At 43.3% G+C, this 18,275-nt stretch overlaps 2 protein-coding genes across 2 annotated transcripts; both read left to right on the forward strand.

Annotated features, from left to right (window-relative positions):
• Positions 1-3,017: 3,017 nt before the first annotated feature.
• On the forward strand, positions 3,018-3,653 carry LOC146704083 (leukocyte cell-derived chemotaxin-2-like; the record flags this gene model as incomplete). Its single annotated transcript, XM_085467182.1, has 3 exons — positions 3,018-3,145; positions 3,230-3,381; positions 3,469-3,653. Coding segments are annotated over 3 exons (450 nt in total), but the record flags the coding sequence as incomplete, so codon positions are not given.
• A 2,895-nt stretch (positions 3,654-6,548) lies between these two features.
• Positions 6,549-13,064, forward strand: LOC146704084 (microfibril-associated glycoprotein 4-like). Its single transcript, XM_085467141.1, has 6 exons — positions 6,549-6,607; positions 6,841-6,990; positions 9,784-9,822; positions 11,187-11,283; positions 11,390-11,557; positions 11,967-13,064. Exons 1-6 carry the CDS (start codon positions 6,596-6,598, stop codon positions 12,218-12,220), a joined length of 720 nt encoding a protein of 239 aa, XP_085323267.1. The 5' UTR covers positions 6,549-6,595; the 3' UTR covers positions 12,221-13,064.
• The last annotated feature ends 5,211 nt before the right edge of the window (positions 13,065-18,275 follow it).

Here is an 18,275-nt window from a genome sequence, read left to right on the forward strand (position 1 = left end):
TGGTGTGTTTAGTGTTATCACTCTGAGACAGATGGCCAGCAGGTGGAGCCCTCCACCAATTAGCACGCTGAGTGTGATCACCTGTGAAACACCTGGTGCATGAGCCATGTGTGCACCATCAGACCAGCGTCACCAAGCTTGGAGTGAAAGTTGACACAGCTAATGCAGGTAATGATGCAGGTTATGTCGGTGTGATCAGGCCTCACTGTGACGCTTACAGATGGCCCAGGATGCTGCTGCTCGCCTGCTGACAGGGACAAACACTTGTTGCTTGTTTATCTTAGAGTTCATTTAAAAATGTTATGTTTGCTTTTAAAGATTCGAATGGCTGAGCTCCTACGTACCTGGCAGGCCTTCTGCACCTGCGCACTCCACAGAGGTGTATGTTACTGTGTTTTACTGGAAAGAACTTTAGCTTCGATTTTATAAATAAAGTTGGATTGGATGTGTGCAAACTGCAAAGACAGCTCACATCTGGATCCGTGTGCATTTGTACACGTGTGACTGCACTTTACTGCAAACTGTGTACGCACAATAGGAACGTGTTTTCCTGGATAACGTCAGTGTCTGCTGCTCTTTCTGTTTCTCAGTCAGAGCTGTAAAGAAATAAAGAGGACCGGCCTCCACCTTCGCTGGAGGATGTGAGCCGGGGTGTTGTGATCCGGCTTTCCAGGTTTAGATCAGTGATTCAGTCAGCTCACGATAAAAAACACGAGTTAGAAAAACTGGGCCAAGTTCAAAACGTGACATTTCCACAGACACGTGCCGGCTGTGTCTGATTACGAGCAGTTCAATAAAACCCTAAAACCTGCTCCTCTGTGTGGATACTGCAGCGACTCGGCCCTTTGGACGCCTTACTGCTGGTCGTGTGGCTCCTCCTCAGTTAATGTTAACAGTGTCAGGCCTCCTGCTGTGAAAGAGCCAGAGCAATCATCGCTATCCTTTTACTTTGTCATGCTGTTTGGACCGTGCACAACCACATTTCAGTGACTGATTAACAACGCGTGGGCTGCGGGGTTGTGCAGTGTCGTGTATGCAGACATATTATTGGAGCAGTTTGAGCCCTTTGACTGTTATGTTGTGTATAAATGTGTGTGTCCAAAAGCTGCTGCATCCTGTTTGAGTGAGGTTAAAGGTCAAAGGGTTTAAGGACAGGTTCGTCCCACCACTGCAAACGTTCCCGGTGTCTCCGGTGTCTCCAGACATGACCGTGGTTTTGTCCTGATCCGGTTTCTTTTGTGACTCCACTGATAAAATGAAGGGAATCCTGAGAAGGATGAACAAAAGTCCGCTGGTCTGAGATCAGCTGATTCATCACAATGTGATGATTCGTGTCTGTGGCAGGTTCACCCAGCGCGGCGATGCTACCCTGCAGCGGCCATGAATGCTGTTGCTAATAAAATCACACCTGGATGGATGGAGGGGTTAATTGGCTGGTTTACCTTAAAGTTCACGTTATCCAGGTGACTGTAACAAGCAAAGGTAAGTAACTAATGATGCGTGACAGGAGAGTGAGCCAGCTAGCATGTACCTGCTCACAGTAGCTTTAAGGTTTTATCTCGAGGGTTAACTGTTCTCAGTCTAGTCTGAGTAACGAGCACCAAACTGTCCTCCATGTCCTCCTGCAGCACATCCACCCGCACACTTTACACGACTTTAATGTCTTACTGGCAGCTCTGACCTTTGAACTTTGTTCAGACAATACAGATTATGATTTTACAGCTTCACAGAAGGAAGAAGATGTTTTTCCTGTGAAATAATTTGATTGTGGTTGTTTCCTGGTGTTTCCACAATTCAGACTATGAAAACAGAGAAAAGCAGCAGAAACTCAGGATCTGAATCAAATCTGAAGACCTGAAGATGAGACACGTCGTAGTTTTACTGGGTGAGTTTTCTGCTCTGCACTGATGATAAACCTGTTAAAAACAATCTTTAGATTAGAACAAACAACTCATGATCATCGCTTCACTCTCATGGTGTGTTTAGACCAAACACAAATCCCTCTTTTCCCATGATTACATATAGAGATACAAAATTTGAGCCTCAGTCATCTTTATGGACCGCCAGCCCTGTATCATTCAGCTTTGATATGGAGACAGAAAAAAATAGGAAGGGAAAAGTTTGTAAAATCAAAATTCATTCTATATCTCACAAATGTTCATTTCTGTGCAGATTGTACCTTCTTATTTTCCTTTGGCTTTGCTAAAAAATAACGTCTTATTGCAGATTATATTCTGCCACTGAGAACCTCATAAGCTCTTTTATAAAAAGGTACTTTAATTTAGCAATACACACAAACAAACAAACAAAAAAAAGAAAACAAACAAACAAACAAAGATACTACGCACTAACAATAACATAATGGCACAGTGAAACCCGCAGATCTGCTCGGCCTAGGGGAGCTCCCCTCCACCTCTTTACAGGTCCCATGTCGTTAGGTTTTTACTACTGTCCACTCAGCACTTTGCAGTCCATCCCTGATCATATTTGGAAGGGTATTTCCAGTCTCTTTTAAAAACTACCTTAAAAAAAAGTTTAAAAACTATTTTCATCGTTACAAACATAAACTTACCTTTGTGGTGTTACGGGGACCTGCTCTTAAGGACTCACTGAGGACAGGGAGACTCGTCAGGTCCCCACAATGCAAACATCAAACTTTCCTCGAGGTTTTGGGATTATTCAGAAATGTCATAAACTTTTATCTGTAATTGTTTGAAGATCTGAGTTTATTTTTTAACTTTGCATTTGAATAATAAGGGAATAAAATGATTAAATTTAGTAACGTAATGATATGAACCGTTACAAATTATTTAACTTAAAAATCTTAATTAATGTTAAACTTTAGAATAAAAGAGAAAATCTGAAGACTTTTGTCCTAAACTGAGTTTAACTACTTAAAGACCATCTTTTAGTGTTTTAACTTATATGAAAATATTTGGTCTGAATAAATATGCAATAATTCTGGTTATTTATTTTCTCCTAACTGAAAACCCAAGGCTGTGTCCATAAAAGTCTAAATCTGTGTGTGTCCAGCTGTTTTGTGGGTGTGTGACGGCGTTAAGTTCGGTCAGCTGTGCAGCAGTAACCCGAGCAACAGCCGGAGGACGTCGGACAGATGGGGACAGGGACAGTACGGAGCCGGACGGTACTCAGAGATCACGTTTTTGTTGTAAGGCTGGTGTGGACGATGTGGCACAGCTGCTCACAGCTGGATGTCTGCTGGTTACAGGGGGACCAGACTCCACCAAGGGCTGGACATCAAGTGCAGCGACGGCGCCGCTGTCTACGCTCCGTTTGACGTGACTCTTAACGGGAAACTGACCGTCTACACCGACCCCAGTAAGGCAGCCATCAACGAGGGCATCAACCTGTCAGGACAGGGTGGGTCATCACGCGCAGCCAGCACTAACAGAGTTACTGATCCTGGTACTGATTCACTGATCGAGGCGTTGCGTTTGCGTCCTGCAGGTCTTTGTTTCAAGCTGTTCTACGTGAGGCCGGACCGAACCTCAGGAACGGTGAGGAAGGGGCAGAGGATCGGCACCATTTACCATTTACCATTTACCACAGCTTTTTTCTGCTTCCCTGTCTTTGTCATGGGGCGATCGTGGCTCAAGAGTTGGGAGTTCTCCTTGTAATCGGAAGGTTGCCGGTTCGAGTCCCGGCTTGGACAGTCTCGGTCGTTGTGTCCTTGGGCAAGACACTTCACCCGTTGCCTACTGGTGGTGGTCAGAGGGCCCGGTGGCGCCAGTGTCCGGCAGCCTCGCCTCTGTCAGTGCGCCCCAGGGTGGCTGTGGCTACAATGTAGCTGCCATCACCAGTGTGTGGATGTGTGGATGTGTAAAGCACTTTGGGTCCTTAGGGACGAGTAAAGCGCTGTATAAATACAGACCATTTACCATCTTTGCTTTTTTATTGAGTGAAAGAAAAACGAGTGCTGCTGTGTTTTTAAACTGAGAATACGAACGAGTTGACACGTTTGATCAGAATCACATAATAAACTGAACAATAAAGTAAATAAAATTTCACTTTACTTTGTGTTGTATAATAATAAACAGAGCAACTGGGGTCAGAGACAATCATCAGTGTCCAACGTTCACAACTAAAATTGTATTGAAGATTAAAGTTTGTATTATTGAGACTGTGCAGCTGTCAGTAGCCTGATATTGTAAAACCTGGTGCATGACTCCACCCACCAAATGCCCTGACGGTAGAACTGCACGACGAATTACAGGCCAAAGCCGTGAAAACAGTCAAGAGAAAAATGTCGTAAAATCTCTGTGCTTTATATCCAAGTTCTTATTATTCATCCTGACTCTTCATTAAAGAGCTGAGGGAGCAGCTGGTCCACCACAGGTCTGTCGCACGGCGCCCTCTGCTGGCCAGTCACTGCCATTACAACCGACGTCAGCTTCTCAGACACATGAAGGAAGAGCTCAGCTGTAAAGACATCTTATCTTAATGACCTTGTAGTACCATATCACCCTATTAGAGCACTTCGCTCTCGCTCTGCAGGCCTACTTGTTGTTCCTAGAGTATTTAGAAGTAGAATGGGAGGCAGAGCCTTCAGTTTTCAGGCCCCTCTTCTGTGGATGGATCCACAGCCGTGCATCATTATAGCCCCGTGTCCATTAGTACCTACTCTGCTCGACTCAGAGAATCCAGTGACATCATTAGTATGCAACACGACAACAACAAAGGTGGACGTTGAGGCGATGATGTACCTGCTGCTCAGTCTGTGGCTTTTCGTCTCACTCGGGGACCACAGTTTTGTTTTTAGAGTTATTTCCTTTGTTGTCGGGTTCCAAAAATGGCAGTTTTCATTTTCCTGAATGAGAAGCTCTCACAACTCATCGAGTGACGCCACTGACCAGCCAATCGGTGGCATGCAGTCGGACGACATCACATTTTGGTACCTGCTCAGATCACTTGGAACCCGGCCGAGCAGGTACTAAAATAGTAGCAGATACTGTGACCTAATGGGAAACTGTGAAAACTGTGGCAAACCGTGCCGAATCGATTCTAGTAGGTACTAATGGAAGGGGCGTATGTATTCCTTTGACCTGCCTCCTTCTGCCCTCCTCCCCTCGCCTTCACAGATGGCTGCCCCACCCTGATCAGCTCTGGGGGTCGTGTGATTGTTGGGTTTTCTCCTGTAGAGTTTATCTTGCAGTATAACGCCCCTCCAGGTGACTGTTGTTGTCATTTGGTGCTTTATGATAAACATGAATCTGCCAGTTCTCCCTGTGCTGACTCAGTCTGCAGTTCTGCTTCTTGAAGTTTCTGTGCTTTTGTCTTCAGTTTGTTGTCCTGATTGTCCAGCCTTACTGTGTCCCTGACATTTTGCTTGATTTTGTGTGTGCAAGCTTCAAACTGCTGCAGTGCCTTTTTATTTCCTGCGTTTCTTCCCAAAGCTTTAATTCATCCATGACTCCTTCCTCTGGAGTCTTGCTGTCGTCCGGCTGCTTTGGCTTAAAGCAAACGGTCTCTGTCTCTGATGTGCTTCCTGTTCACGACTGCCGATACAACACGTGGACTTCCAGAAAGTACATGAAGGTGTTTCCCACAAACATTACCAGGAATGACTTCACCTGATAACAGCGCTTTGGCGGGATGATAACTCTCACTGCGGGTGGCCCAGATTCTACAAACTGCACGTGTCAGGAAGTTTGTTTCTGGGCCAGAGGCTGGACCATCAGCCCCACGTGGTCTGCAGTCATGCACTGATCTGTTCCCTTACAGTTATCACACAGTACAAAACATTACAGATAACGTAGTGTGAAACTGAAAGTAAGGCCTGCGCCTGACAGCACACGTGTTCTGGGTGCTGTTTTTCTGTTTGTCAGTGGTTTACTTTCCACTCAGACCTTCATGTGTTTATTTGTGTTTTTCACTTTAATCCCAGTTACTGCAAACCACAACAGCTTCAGCTTTAGGAAAGAGTCTGGTGTTCCACATTCACAATACACTAATGACTACCAATCAACCAACCAATCAATCAATCAATCAATCAATCAATCAATCAATCAATCAATCAACCAACCAACCAACCAACCTGCTATAATAACCTGCAGTGTCCACACACTCCCTCTTTAAGGACTCTGGTCTGAGCTGTTTGTGTCAGTAACTCAGTACTAATTCTGACTTTATGGCTGATTGTGGTAGTTTTATAGCAGCGCTCAAGGAAGTACAAACGTGTTTTTGTTGGACCGATAGAAGAAAAACACAAACATTATCTTCTGGTCTAGAACGTGTTTACAGATTGTAAAGCTCTGCGTGTGTGATCAATCATTCTGATAATTTATTCCCATGTTTCTTGCTTCTGTCCGACATACTGACAGGGTTTTGGCTGATCTGAAGGACAGTGGATATCCAGAGGCTGTGCTAATGTGCCAGAATAATTAATCTAACTCAAAGCTCAAGTTTGACAATAAGTCAAAGTCCTCAAGGACCATGTCAGAGCTAATAAGGGTTATAAATCACATACAGTCATCTTACCCAGGTTGAACCACACAGAGCGGATCAGTTAATTATTAATCTTTCCACATAAAAAGCCCAGACTTGAGGTTTTTCATCAGATCATTTCAGCAGAACGATGACGATGAAGGTGAGCTCAGAACTTCAAACATCTGAAACATTCACCAGTAATTTGATATTTGATTAGATTAAAAATCAAAATCTTCTTTTTTTATTCTTTTCTTTAAATTGTTGATCTTCACCATGTTTTCATAAAATCGGAGAACGTTGGCTCTGAGGTTGAGTTTGCACTGCTGCTGAGTGACAGTCAGAAAAGCAGCAGCTCTACATGATGCTGGAATAACATGCGAATGTCTGTTCCAGCTGCTGTCAGTCCTCCTCCTGGTGCCTCTGCTGAGCAGCTGTGCTCCTCTCGTGCTCCCGCTGGACTGCAGCGACATCTACAACGAAGACAGCAGCCGACCCAGCGGCGTGTACACCATCTATCCCATCGGAGCCACGTCTGCTGTTCAGGTAAACTGGAGCTCACTGGAACTGACCTGCTGCACCTCCTGAGCTACAGCTACACCACAAATTCACTAGCTTGTCAAAATATGGGAATTTTCATAATTAAACTACATTCTAATGAGACAATAGAGTAAAATATACTTGTTTTAGTTTAAATGTACATGAAATCTTGTTTTTTATATGAAACAAAACACATTCACATGTGCCTAATAATATGGCCAAATACGGTTCTGATAATCAAACTTCTACTTTTATTCCATAATTAATATAATAATGATAAACCACCCAAAATTAAACACTAGCTTTAGTTTGTATAATAATCCCATAATACTGCAGTAATACAACATTACCACGTTTCACTTTGTCATATTAGTTCTTAAATATTTAAAAGTCTGCTCTGCTGTGAGAGCACTTTATCACTTTAAAACTACACATTAATTAATTCCAGTTTAGTTGTATCGGCATGGCACAAAATCCTAATAAAATCCTAATCCTGACGAGGTTTGTTTTACAGCCAGAACTCTTAAACTAACAACACACTTACTTCCTGTCCCGGAACAACGCAACAGAAAATGTAAGACAGCCAACACAACAGTTTTCTCTTCAAAGGGCTACAAAACAGGAATAAAATGAAAAACATCCAACAATTGAGGGTGACAAGAATAAAGACTCATTGACTCTGTGGAGTCCCAAAGAGTGACGCAGATTTAACTCTGTCTGTGAAACTGGATTTAACAAATAAGAGCTTAACTTTAACAAATCAAGGTTAGCCTAGAGTCACACTAAAGCAGCTAAAGATGTTTGGACTAGAGATGGCACGATACCACTTTTTTATGTCCGATACTGATATGAATCCGATATAGTGTTTTTTAATCAATAAAATTGTTTTTTTAAAATATCTTGCTGCGTTTTGTATGAGTTCAAACTCAAGTTTAAAAACAAACACAATTGAAAGCATGTGTGTATTGTTTATGTATTTATACAAAAGCACTCATATATATTCAAATAATTTAAAAAATATGTTCATTTACCTGTTACTTCACACCAAATCCGGTCGTTGGTACTTCCTGGCTTGTGTAGCCCCGAGGTAACAAAAGCTCAACACTGCCCCCTAGCATCCTGGAGCACTTCTGTTGTGCTTTGTACGTGCTTTGTCTGTAGAGGCCACCGTAAATGTACTTTTATTTATTCACTCCACATAAAATGTAATAAATAAATCATAATACAAAAACCAATTATTCACATTTCAACTTTTAACCATTTAAATTTTCAGCTTTTTCCTTTTAAACAAATTTAAAGTGAAACAACACAAAACACAGCAAACAACAACACAATGAAATATAAATTATAATATAAAACAAAAAGAAGATTCTCTGTCATATGGACCTGCATGAATAAACTTTCTGAATCCTTTATCATCTGCAGCTGAAAATAGTTGTGGATGATTACTATACCTTTCTAATGTGACGATGCTGTCCCTGCTCTCTCTCTCCCTCCCGCTCTGTTCCTGTGCTACTGAGTGTAATTATCGCCCCTCCCCCCTCTGCTCATCGTTCATGTCAAAGACCCGGCTCTAAGAGCCGTTTCGTTCGTGATCGACACATCACTAGACGGCACAGATGGTACCTTCCCAAAGGAAAAAGTACTACAGCTTACTAGGGTATATATATTAGACTTAATAGTTACTATATGCAGTGATGGACTTCTATACATCAGATTAAAACTTTGGGTGTAAGATTCAGATAATTATTTATTAAAAGCTCGACATTTTAAATGAGAATAAGAAAGAAAAGTATGTCTTTGTGCCCCCTTTTCCCTGTTCATGCCCTATCGGCCCCCCTGGCTAAACTTTGCTAGATCCGCCCCTGCACAGTTACCAGCGTCAGCTACGTAGAAAAAGATCCTGGTGTAGAAAGTAATATTAAATAAATTCTAACAACAGCTGATCAAGCTTAAACGTGCTGCTGTTGTTCAGCCGCTGGTTTCCTCTTTCTGCTGCAAAGTGAGACAAAAACAAACAAGAGAGACGATCAGCTGATCATTGATCAGTTTCATGATTGGAGTAGCAGCAGGAGAGAGAGCGAGAGATGCAGTCGCTCCATATATCGGTGTTTAAGCTTAACGCAGGAATGCTTTACAAACACTCAGAGATGGACTTGCACACTTGCTTTACTTCTCTCTGGGATCACTTCCTCGGAGATGAAATGCTGGTTTGAGGCTACAAACACACACAGCTGCTCTATCACGTGACCACACTGCTGCGACGAGCTACGGTTATGAGCAGAGTTACCCGTGTGGGACGTTTTGATATTTAATGGATCGATTACATTTTTTATTTCTCTCCGATATCCGATCCAGTGATTTAGGTCAGTATCAGACCGACACGATACGTAATTCCCATGTTATTACGCTGTATCCATATAGATGGCCCACCCTGTAGAAAAATTGTTTGAGTTTGAGTTCATGAAAAATGGGGGCAAAAACAAAACAAAAGTTGTGTTTATATTTTTGTTCAGTGTATTTAAAATAATATTTTAATATTCTGTGAAATGTATATGAAATAGTTTTTAATAAAATACTTTTACAGTTTAATGATACTAATTTATTTATAAAGTCTGAGCTGAGCACTCAGTAGGAGGTTAAACTGTGACCAGTTACAACCAGTTCCTGCTGATACTTCTAATCAAACTGATATCAGTATTACACACTGAGATGTTTCACTAATGTGTGTGTGTGTGTGTGTGTGTGTGTGTGTGTGTGTGTGTGTGTGTGTGTGTGTGTGTGTGTGTGTGTGTGTAGGTGTACTGTGACATGGACTCACTAAATGGACGCTGGACTGTGAGTATTTGAACTCCCAGCTTATTTTCATTTTGTGTGTAAAATTCAGTTTTATTTATGAACCAAATCACAACAACAGTCGCTTCAATGTGCTTTGTATTGTAAGGTAGACTCTCTGTATGTACAATAATACATACAGAGAGAAACCCAACAATCATTTGACCCCCTATGAGCAGCACTTTGGCGACAGTGGGAAGGAAAAACTTCCTTTTAACAGGAATGACTTAAAATGAAATGAAAATGACTCCAAGGTTCCTCACAGCGTTACTGGAGGCCAAGGTAATGCCATCCAGAGTAAGAATCTGCTTAGATACCATATTTCTAAGCTTTTCAGGGCCGAGTACAATAACCTCAGTTTGATCTGAATTAAGAAGCAGAAAGTTAGCGGCCATCCAGGTCTTTATGTCTTTAAGACATTCCTGCAGTTTAACTCATTGGTGTGTGTTATCTGGCTCCATGGACAGATAGAGCTGGGTGTCATCTGCATAGCAGTGTAAATGTATGCTATGTCTTCTAATGACATCCCTAAGGCAGGGGTTGGCAACCTTTAACGCTCAAAGTTGCTGGTGGAATTTTATTTATGAAAGAAAACATTCTGAACTCTGTAAAAAGACACCGTGAGTTGAAGGTCTCCCTCAAATGAAATAAAAAGCAAAGTTAAAATATACATGCAGCAAACCACTGTTTTGATGGACACGTGCAGTCTGCATAACTGTCTCTCCTAACAAGACCAGGTTTCCTCCAGAAAGTTTCCCAATTACCTGTGAAGCCCACATCTTTGGTGATCACAGTGGTCGTACACAGGAAGGCAGATGATTACGGTAGCAGGTGAATGAGGTGGAACTCCTACTAGGACAAGCTGAGGCAACTGATGTGAACAGCAGTCTCCCTGAATGTCTCCTCCTGAGGAACGAGGAGGTCAGGTGGTGCAGGAGCAGGATGGGCGGTGACCAGCTCAGTAACAGGAACAGCACTGACCCTGGTGTTGAGCACAACCAGCTCATGATGACCTGATGGTGGAGAACATGAGGTGGTCGTGTGTGGAGAAAGGATACAGTGCTGTAGAAACAGTTAAAGTGTGTAAAAGACTGTGAATGTACTGTTTGCTGTCATCTGAGAGAAAACCAGAGTTTCTCTGTAATAAGCAGAGAGGAGCAGCGGTGTGGGGAAAACCTGCAAACAGGCGTCTGGCTGCACTGCTGCAGGCTTCCAGATACTCACTGTTGGAGGCTACAAGGAATCAGCCCAGCTGTCTGCACGATGTCCAAACTAAAGTCGCAGGGCGTTAGTGGTACCTGTCTGTGGTTCTGACTAATCTTGAATGCCGTGTATGTCCAGCTGGTTACCCACCTTCTCGTCCCCAGGTGTTCCAGAGGAGGACGGACGGCTCGGTGAACTTCTACAGACCCTGGAGTCAATACAAGATGGGCTTCGGTAACCCTGCCAGAGAGTACTGGCTCGGTGAGCAAAGTGCAAAGCTGAAACTCTGATGTGACTTTGTGGACACATGTTGAACCAGAGAAGCTTCACATATCAGAGACTTGTGCATGTTTCTGGTTGTTTATAGGCCTCGAGAGTCTCTTCCACCTCACTCTGAGGAAAAGGTACGAGCTGCTGGTCGACATGGAGGACTTCAGTGGAAACGTGGCGTTTGCCCGTTACTCCTCGTTCTCCATCAATCCAGAGTCCGATGGATACAGACTGCACGTGTCCGGATTCATTAACGGAGGGGCAGGTGGGGAAGTATTCTGCTCTGACTCTGAAAGATGAATAAGTGTCAGGTCTTACATCTGGTTCCTCGTTTAAGCTTAGTTTGAAACCTCCAACAAGTTTAGTTCCAGAGATGTTCCAGCTGTTCCATTTACTGATGATGTCATCACAGCATCATGTGACCTTCGTGCTGTGCAAACAGGAGTCGCTCACCGAGGGCTCTGCTGACTGTTTCCATGGAAACAGATAAAAAGGTTGGAGCTGTATCCCACCACAGATCAGGTGGTGCGGAGACATACAGGATCAGCAGGGAGCTGAACCTGCTTTGAGTCCAGTCTGGGTTGTGGTCCACTGAGAACACTCCCAGTACACCTGCTAACCAGTCTGACTGGGATTAGTGGTAATGTTGGGCTCATTCATCTGTGTTTCTGCAGGAGATGCCCTGAGTACTCACAACGGACAGAAGTTCTCCACATTTGACAAAGACCAGGACAGCTGGCCAGGGAACTGTGCAAAATCCTTTCTGGGGGCGTTCTGGTACAGCGCCTGTCACGATGCAAACCCTAATGGGGTTTATCGTTGGGGGGCAGATGGTACTATCTTTGCTGTTGGTGTGGACTGGTACCAGTGGAAAGGTCATGACTACTCCCTGAAGACCATCAGCATGAAGATCCGTCCTGTGCAGTAAATCCGCAGAACAAACACAGAGGCATTTATTAAATATATAACTATAAATCTTTTACACACGACTTTTCAAATTTGTACTTTGTTCATTTGATGCATTAACATTTTGTGTGTTTTGTATGAAACTTAAACCAAATAAATCTATATGAAGGCTGTTCAAACTGTACTACAGCAGCACACAATATGAAGCAGTTACAGTAAAACGTGAGACTGTTGCAGATTTTTAATGTGTGTTTTCACAGTTTAACAGTGTAACCTGTTTATCCATACATGACATACTGTGTGCATGTTGGATTTACTTCATTCAACAGTGGACATTGGTTACACACAGATGTTCTGTGTTGGCAGGACCTTAAACAGTTGAGTTAAATTAACACAAGTGATTCATATTCAATAAACTTGAGCATTTAGTGTTGATTAAATGTGACTGAAACATGTTTTGATGAAGTCATTTGAGCTTCTGGAATATTTGAATCCATCACAATTTTCTCACTTTGCTCCAACACTGTTCAATAACTTTTACCCCAATGCTACTTGGTCACTGAAATACTCCGTGTTATCTTCATATTACATGTTGGTATCATATTCCAGTATCAAATACACAATTTTCCAATGGAGGCCTTATAACAGATTGTAGATGGTTGCCAGGATCCACCAGTAACCTTTCAAAATAAAATGTCTGATTTCACTGCAGTGACAGCAGGTAAAGAACTGACCTGACATCACTGCTCTACTAAAACATAAACCAGCAGTAATGCCAGTTTTTCACTGTTTTGTCGAGGTTCTCAGAGCATCTTTAACTTTCAGAATCAGTATGACACGAATGTTTCAGAGCAGCAGTCAGACTGTGAGTGGGTCTGGGTGCAATTCCCCCCTCTAGGGGCAAGGGTACCTAGACCCGGTTTGTAGAGTACGCTTGGGGAGTGTGATCGTGTGTACAGCGTCTCTTTATGTCTGTCTCCACGTTGGTTGAGTGTGGAGTAAGTGCATATGAGAGCATGAGGGTGGGAATGGATGTTTGTGTCTGTGTGTGCCTGTATGTCTGTGTCTATATGTCAGGTTGGGTATCAGACGCCACCTCTCTGGGGACACCTCAGGCCCTCCAAGGTTTGGAGGCCTATCTCCACCCACCACCACTTCCCCTGCCGATGGCGGACTCCCTCAGGTGTCGGTGTGTTGGTGGTTCTTTGTGTCTGGGGGTGGGCGTCCGGGTACACACCGGCTCACTCCTTGGCGGCCGCTTGTCGGGGCCTGGGGCCTGGGGCTCGGTCACTCAGGCGCAGCTGGGGGCCGGCGGAGCTCACGGGCGCGTCACTGCAACTCCCCTGGCGGAGCGCGGCTGCTGGGCGAGCCCTCATCTGGGACTCTCCTCAGCTCTTTCTGGGACAGTGGCGCGGCTGCCCCTCTGTTGGTCTTCCATGGTCTCTTGTGTTCTGGGGGCCTCTGGATGTCTGGAGTTTTGATCTCCTCCATACCCGCTTCATACCCTGGAGGACGGGGCTGTGGCCCCCCCACACTCCCTAGCAGATCATTACATGGAGAAACCTTTGGAATGCAAGCATGCTGATCCACACAGGTATGCACACATGGGTATTCACAGACGCGGACTAAAGCTTTCTTGGCTGCTGCCTCAAAGCACACTGTGCGCTGTCTATCTTGCGTGCTGCACAATATCGTTTATTATTTAGTAAATATTGATATCTATGACTAGCTAGTTTATTGTGATGGTGCTTTGTTTTCTCTATTATTATGTTGCTCTTTGTTGTTTGCTGTCTCCTCTGTTTGTTTTTTTTTGTTTTTTTCTCCATACAGGTGACCCAGGAGTTTTTTTTTCTCTCTCTTCCCCCCCCTTCTCACCGTCTCTTCTCCCCTTTGGTTTTCTTTCTTTCTCTCCCCCTCTTTCTTTCATTCATTCCCCCTGTCCTATTTATTAAAAAAAAAAAAAAAAAAAAAAAAATGACAAAGGATGAACTGAAGCTCTGCCATCACGTAATGTCGCATACTGCTGTTTCTGATGTCATTTAAGAAAAAAAAAAAGAAAAAAAAAGACTGTGAGTGTGTTTGATGAAGCTCTGATACCTGATATGAATCATTATCAGATGCATGCTGATAATAAATGAGAAGCGAACGTCTCTTGTTGTCTCCTGTGTCATTCCTTGCTGCCCTCTAGTGGTCACAGTAACAAACTACAGCTCCACCTTCTTCAGGGGCAAAAATGCAAATATTAAGTTTCCAGATTAATTTAATATCTATTATCAATAATAAATCTATTACCCATGACTTCTCATAATTGCACTCTAGTATTAATGAGATGAATATACACAATGCTCGTGGCTCCACTCCAGCTAGAAACCCTGCCCTCAGTGTTATGCTGCGTGAGCCACAGATACTCCAGCACCAGGGGAGCACCAGGCGCCTTAAACAGAAATAAACTGATCTTTTCAACATAGTTACTCAGCAGAGTGAGGTGGATCTCCTGAGTGCAATGTGTGATGTTGTTGAGTCATGTGCCATTCAGAGCAGCAGCAGTTGGGTGAGGGGAACCAGTGGGACCCCCAGCTTTTGGGCAAGGGTCTCATCCAGAAAACTCAGCTCTGCTCTGGAGTCAATGTGTCACAATCTGGCTATGAAGCTGAACATGGAGACCTGGCATACATAGAAGAACCTGGAAACATGACATGAACATAGCAGACGACCCAGTTCAAGACCTTCTACATTATCTTCTGTGGATCCAGCTGTGCATGTTCCTTGTTCAAGTTTGCTTATTTCTTTCCAAACTGTTGCTCTACCTGAGCTAGAGAAGCTCGAGTCAAATGCTAAACCATGTGGCTCTCCAAACAACGACATTCCTCCATGTTTTCTTAAAGAGGTGTTTCCTCCCGTTGGACCACATGCTCTGAACTTAATCAGTACCAGCCTCTTGTCAGGTCAAGTACTGAGTGAGTTTAAGCATGCAGTTCCCCGCATCCCTTCAATTATGACAAACTGTAGACCCATCTCTAAGCTTTCTTTTCTGAGTAAGATCCTGGAAAAGATTGTTCACACCCAGCTGATGGACTATCTAAATGTTTTTCAAACTCCAGAAGCTCTTCAGTCCGGTTTGAGCCGTTTCACAGCACGGAGACAGCTCTCATAAAGGTTATGAATGTCATTTTGTTAGCGACTGGTAAACATGCAGTGCTTGTTTTGTTGGACATGACTGCTGCATTTGACACAGTGGATCATGACCTGCTGATCTCTCGACTACAGCATTGTGTAGGAATTTCCAGCTTGGCACTTTCATGGATAAAATCATGTCTCTCTAACAGGAGCTTCTGTGTTGAGTTGGGTTCGGCTTCATCCTCTGTGGCCCCTCTGCCATGGGGTGTACCGCAGGGATCTATTATTACGCCATTACTGTTTCATCTCCTGCCACTGAGTGCGATCTTAAGAAAACAAAAAGTTTCATTTCATCTATATGCTGACGATTGCCAGCTTCATCTACCTTTCAGTCACTCTGATAGCTCCCCGATTGGACTCCAGCTTGATTGTCTTAGCGAAGTTAAGTCATGGATCGCCCTAAATTTTTTACATTTTAATGAACGTGAAAAAGAGGCAATTTTATTCCGTCCCAATTGTTCCCCTGGTACCTCAGATGTTGACTTTGCTGCTCTGACCCCTCACCTGAAGAACTCGATTACTAATCTTGGGGTAAAAATCGACACTGCACTAAGGCCACGTATATGGGGTGGTGAAATCTTCATCCTATCACCTCAGACGTCTGTCGAAGGTTAAGCCTTTTCTTTCCAGGTGTGATTTGGAAACTGTCATTCATTTCTTTTTACAACACAAAATTAAAATGTAACAGTTCTTCTAAACAACAAATATTTGTGACATTATTTTAAACTGTTCCAAAGAAAGAAAATCATGTTTACTCACAGGTACAGTTACACATACACTGAACAAAAATATAAACTCAACACTTTGGATTTTGCTCCCATTTTTCATGAGCTCAACTCAAACATCTGAAAAATTTTCTACATACACAAAAGACCCATGAATCTGAAATATTGTTCTTAAATCTGTCTAAATCTGTGTTAGTGAGAAGTTGTTGTCAGGATAATCCATCCCTCCTCACAGGTGTGCCTTAGACTGCCCATAATAAAAAGCCACTCTGAAGTACGCAGTTTGATCACACAGCACAGTGCTGCAGATGTTGCAGCTTTTGAGGGAGCGTGCAGTTGGCATGCTGACTGCAGGAACGTTTACCAGAGCCATTGCCTGTGAAATGAAAGTTCATTTCTCTGCCATAAGCCGTCTTCAGGCGTTTCAGAGGATTTGGCAGTACATTGAACCGGCCTCACAATTGCAGACCACATGTAACCACACCAGCCCAGGACCTCCACACCCAGCATGTTCACCTCCAGGATGGTTGACCAGGTGGAGACCAGCCTTCCGGACAGCTGCAGCAACAATTAGTTTGCATAACCAAAGAATTTCTGCAAAAACTGTCAGAAACCGTCTCAGGGAAGCTCATCTGCATGCTCGTGGTCCTCATCGGGGTCTGGACCTGACTGCAGTTCGTCATCGTAACCGACTCGAGTGGGCAAACGCTCACATTCGATGGCGTCTGGCATGTTGGAGAGGTGTCCTGTTCACAGATGATTTTACTGTTCAGGGCAGATGGCAGACAGCTTGTGTTGCATCAGCGTATACGACAGCGAGTTCCAGTTCCTGCCAATATTCAGCAACTTTGCACAAGTTTTGAAGATGAGTGGACCCACAGCCCACAATCAACAACCTGATCAACTCTATGCAACGGAGATGTGTTGCCCTGTGTGAGGCAAATGGTGGCCACACCAGATACTGACTGCTTTTCTGCCCCCACCTTAAAGCAAAACCTGTGAGGAGGGATGGATGATCTTGGTAAAGGAAAAGTTCTCACTAACACAGATTTATGAAGATTTGAGATTCATGGGTCTTTTGTGTATCTACAGGGTGGGCCATTTATATGGATACAGCGTAATAACAGGGGAATGGTTGGTGATATTAAAGTCCTGTTTGTGGCACATTAGTATATGTGAGGGGGCAAACTCCTCAAGGTGGGCGGTGACCATGGTGGCCATTTAGAAGTCGGCCATCGTGGATACAACTTTTGTTTTTCCAATAGGAAGAGGGCCATGTGACACATCTAACTTATTGGTAATGTCACAAGAAAAACAATGGTGTGCTTGGTTTCAACGTAACTTTATTCTTTCATGAGTTATTTACAAGTTTCTCTTTGTTCACAACCATCGACATGTCGAAGAGGTTAACACGTGAGGAACGGATCGAAATCGTTAACAGCGTGTTGGGACTCTGGGATGGATTCAGGGTCATGGTAGGAAGATGTTCTGACACACTACCCAGAGCTTTTCCGAGCGGCACATATTGATTATTTTAGGACAAAGAAATCAGAAAAATATAATGCACTTAAATGATTATGACAGTGATTTGGTTCAACGGTTGAATAAGGCATCTGCACTCAGGGAACATCTTGATTCGAGATATTTTCTTGGCTCACAGAGAAGGACTCAGACTCCTGTTGCCTCATCATCGACCTCGATCTGCCAGTGTTAGCATCTAAATGTACATTACACATGTTACTGTTAATAAGAACCCAGCAAACACTGAACAAAGTAAGAGAAACTGAAACCATCACATCAGGAATCCACCCCCAGCAACATTTTTTTAAAAGACTGCTCGTGCTAAGTGTGTTACTCATACCCAGCGTCCCCGTAACGATAACAGCAGTTTTAATAAGAGAAAACAAGTATTTAATTATGACGTATTAGAGTAAATATAAGATTCCCTCAGTAACACCTGTTATAATGCGATTACACTGAATTATCCATAAAAGCCCTTAATAATGATTTCATGCTATGTGAGTCATAAAGCTGTGATAAAGACCAAGAACAGTATAACAGTTCACTATCATTCTAGAAAAAATAACATATACAGCAGCGAGATAAACTCAGACTAATGACAGTCCACATTTCTTTTTCATTACGTGGCCAGCAGGGTACATGTTTGGGGTTTTC

Source organism: Copadichromis virginalis, linkage group LG8 (assembly GCF_057382275.1).
Source record: "Copadichromis virginalis isolate Kocher_CV1m ecotype Utaka linkage group LG8, C_Virginalis_male_GT1.1, whole genome shotgun sequence".
NCBI classification, from domain to species: domain Eukaryota; kingdom Metazoa; phylum Chordata; class Actinopteri; order Cichliformes; family Cichlidae; genus Copadichromis; species Copadichromis virginalis.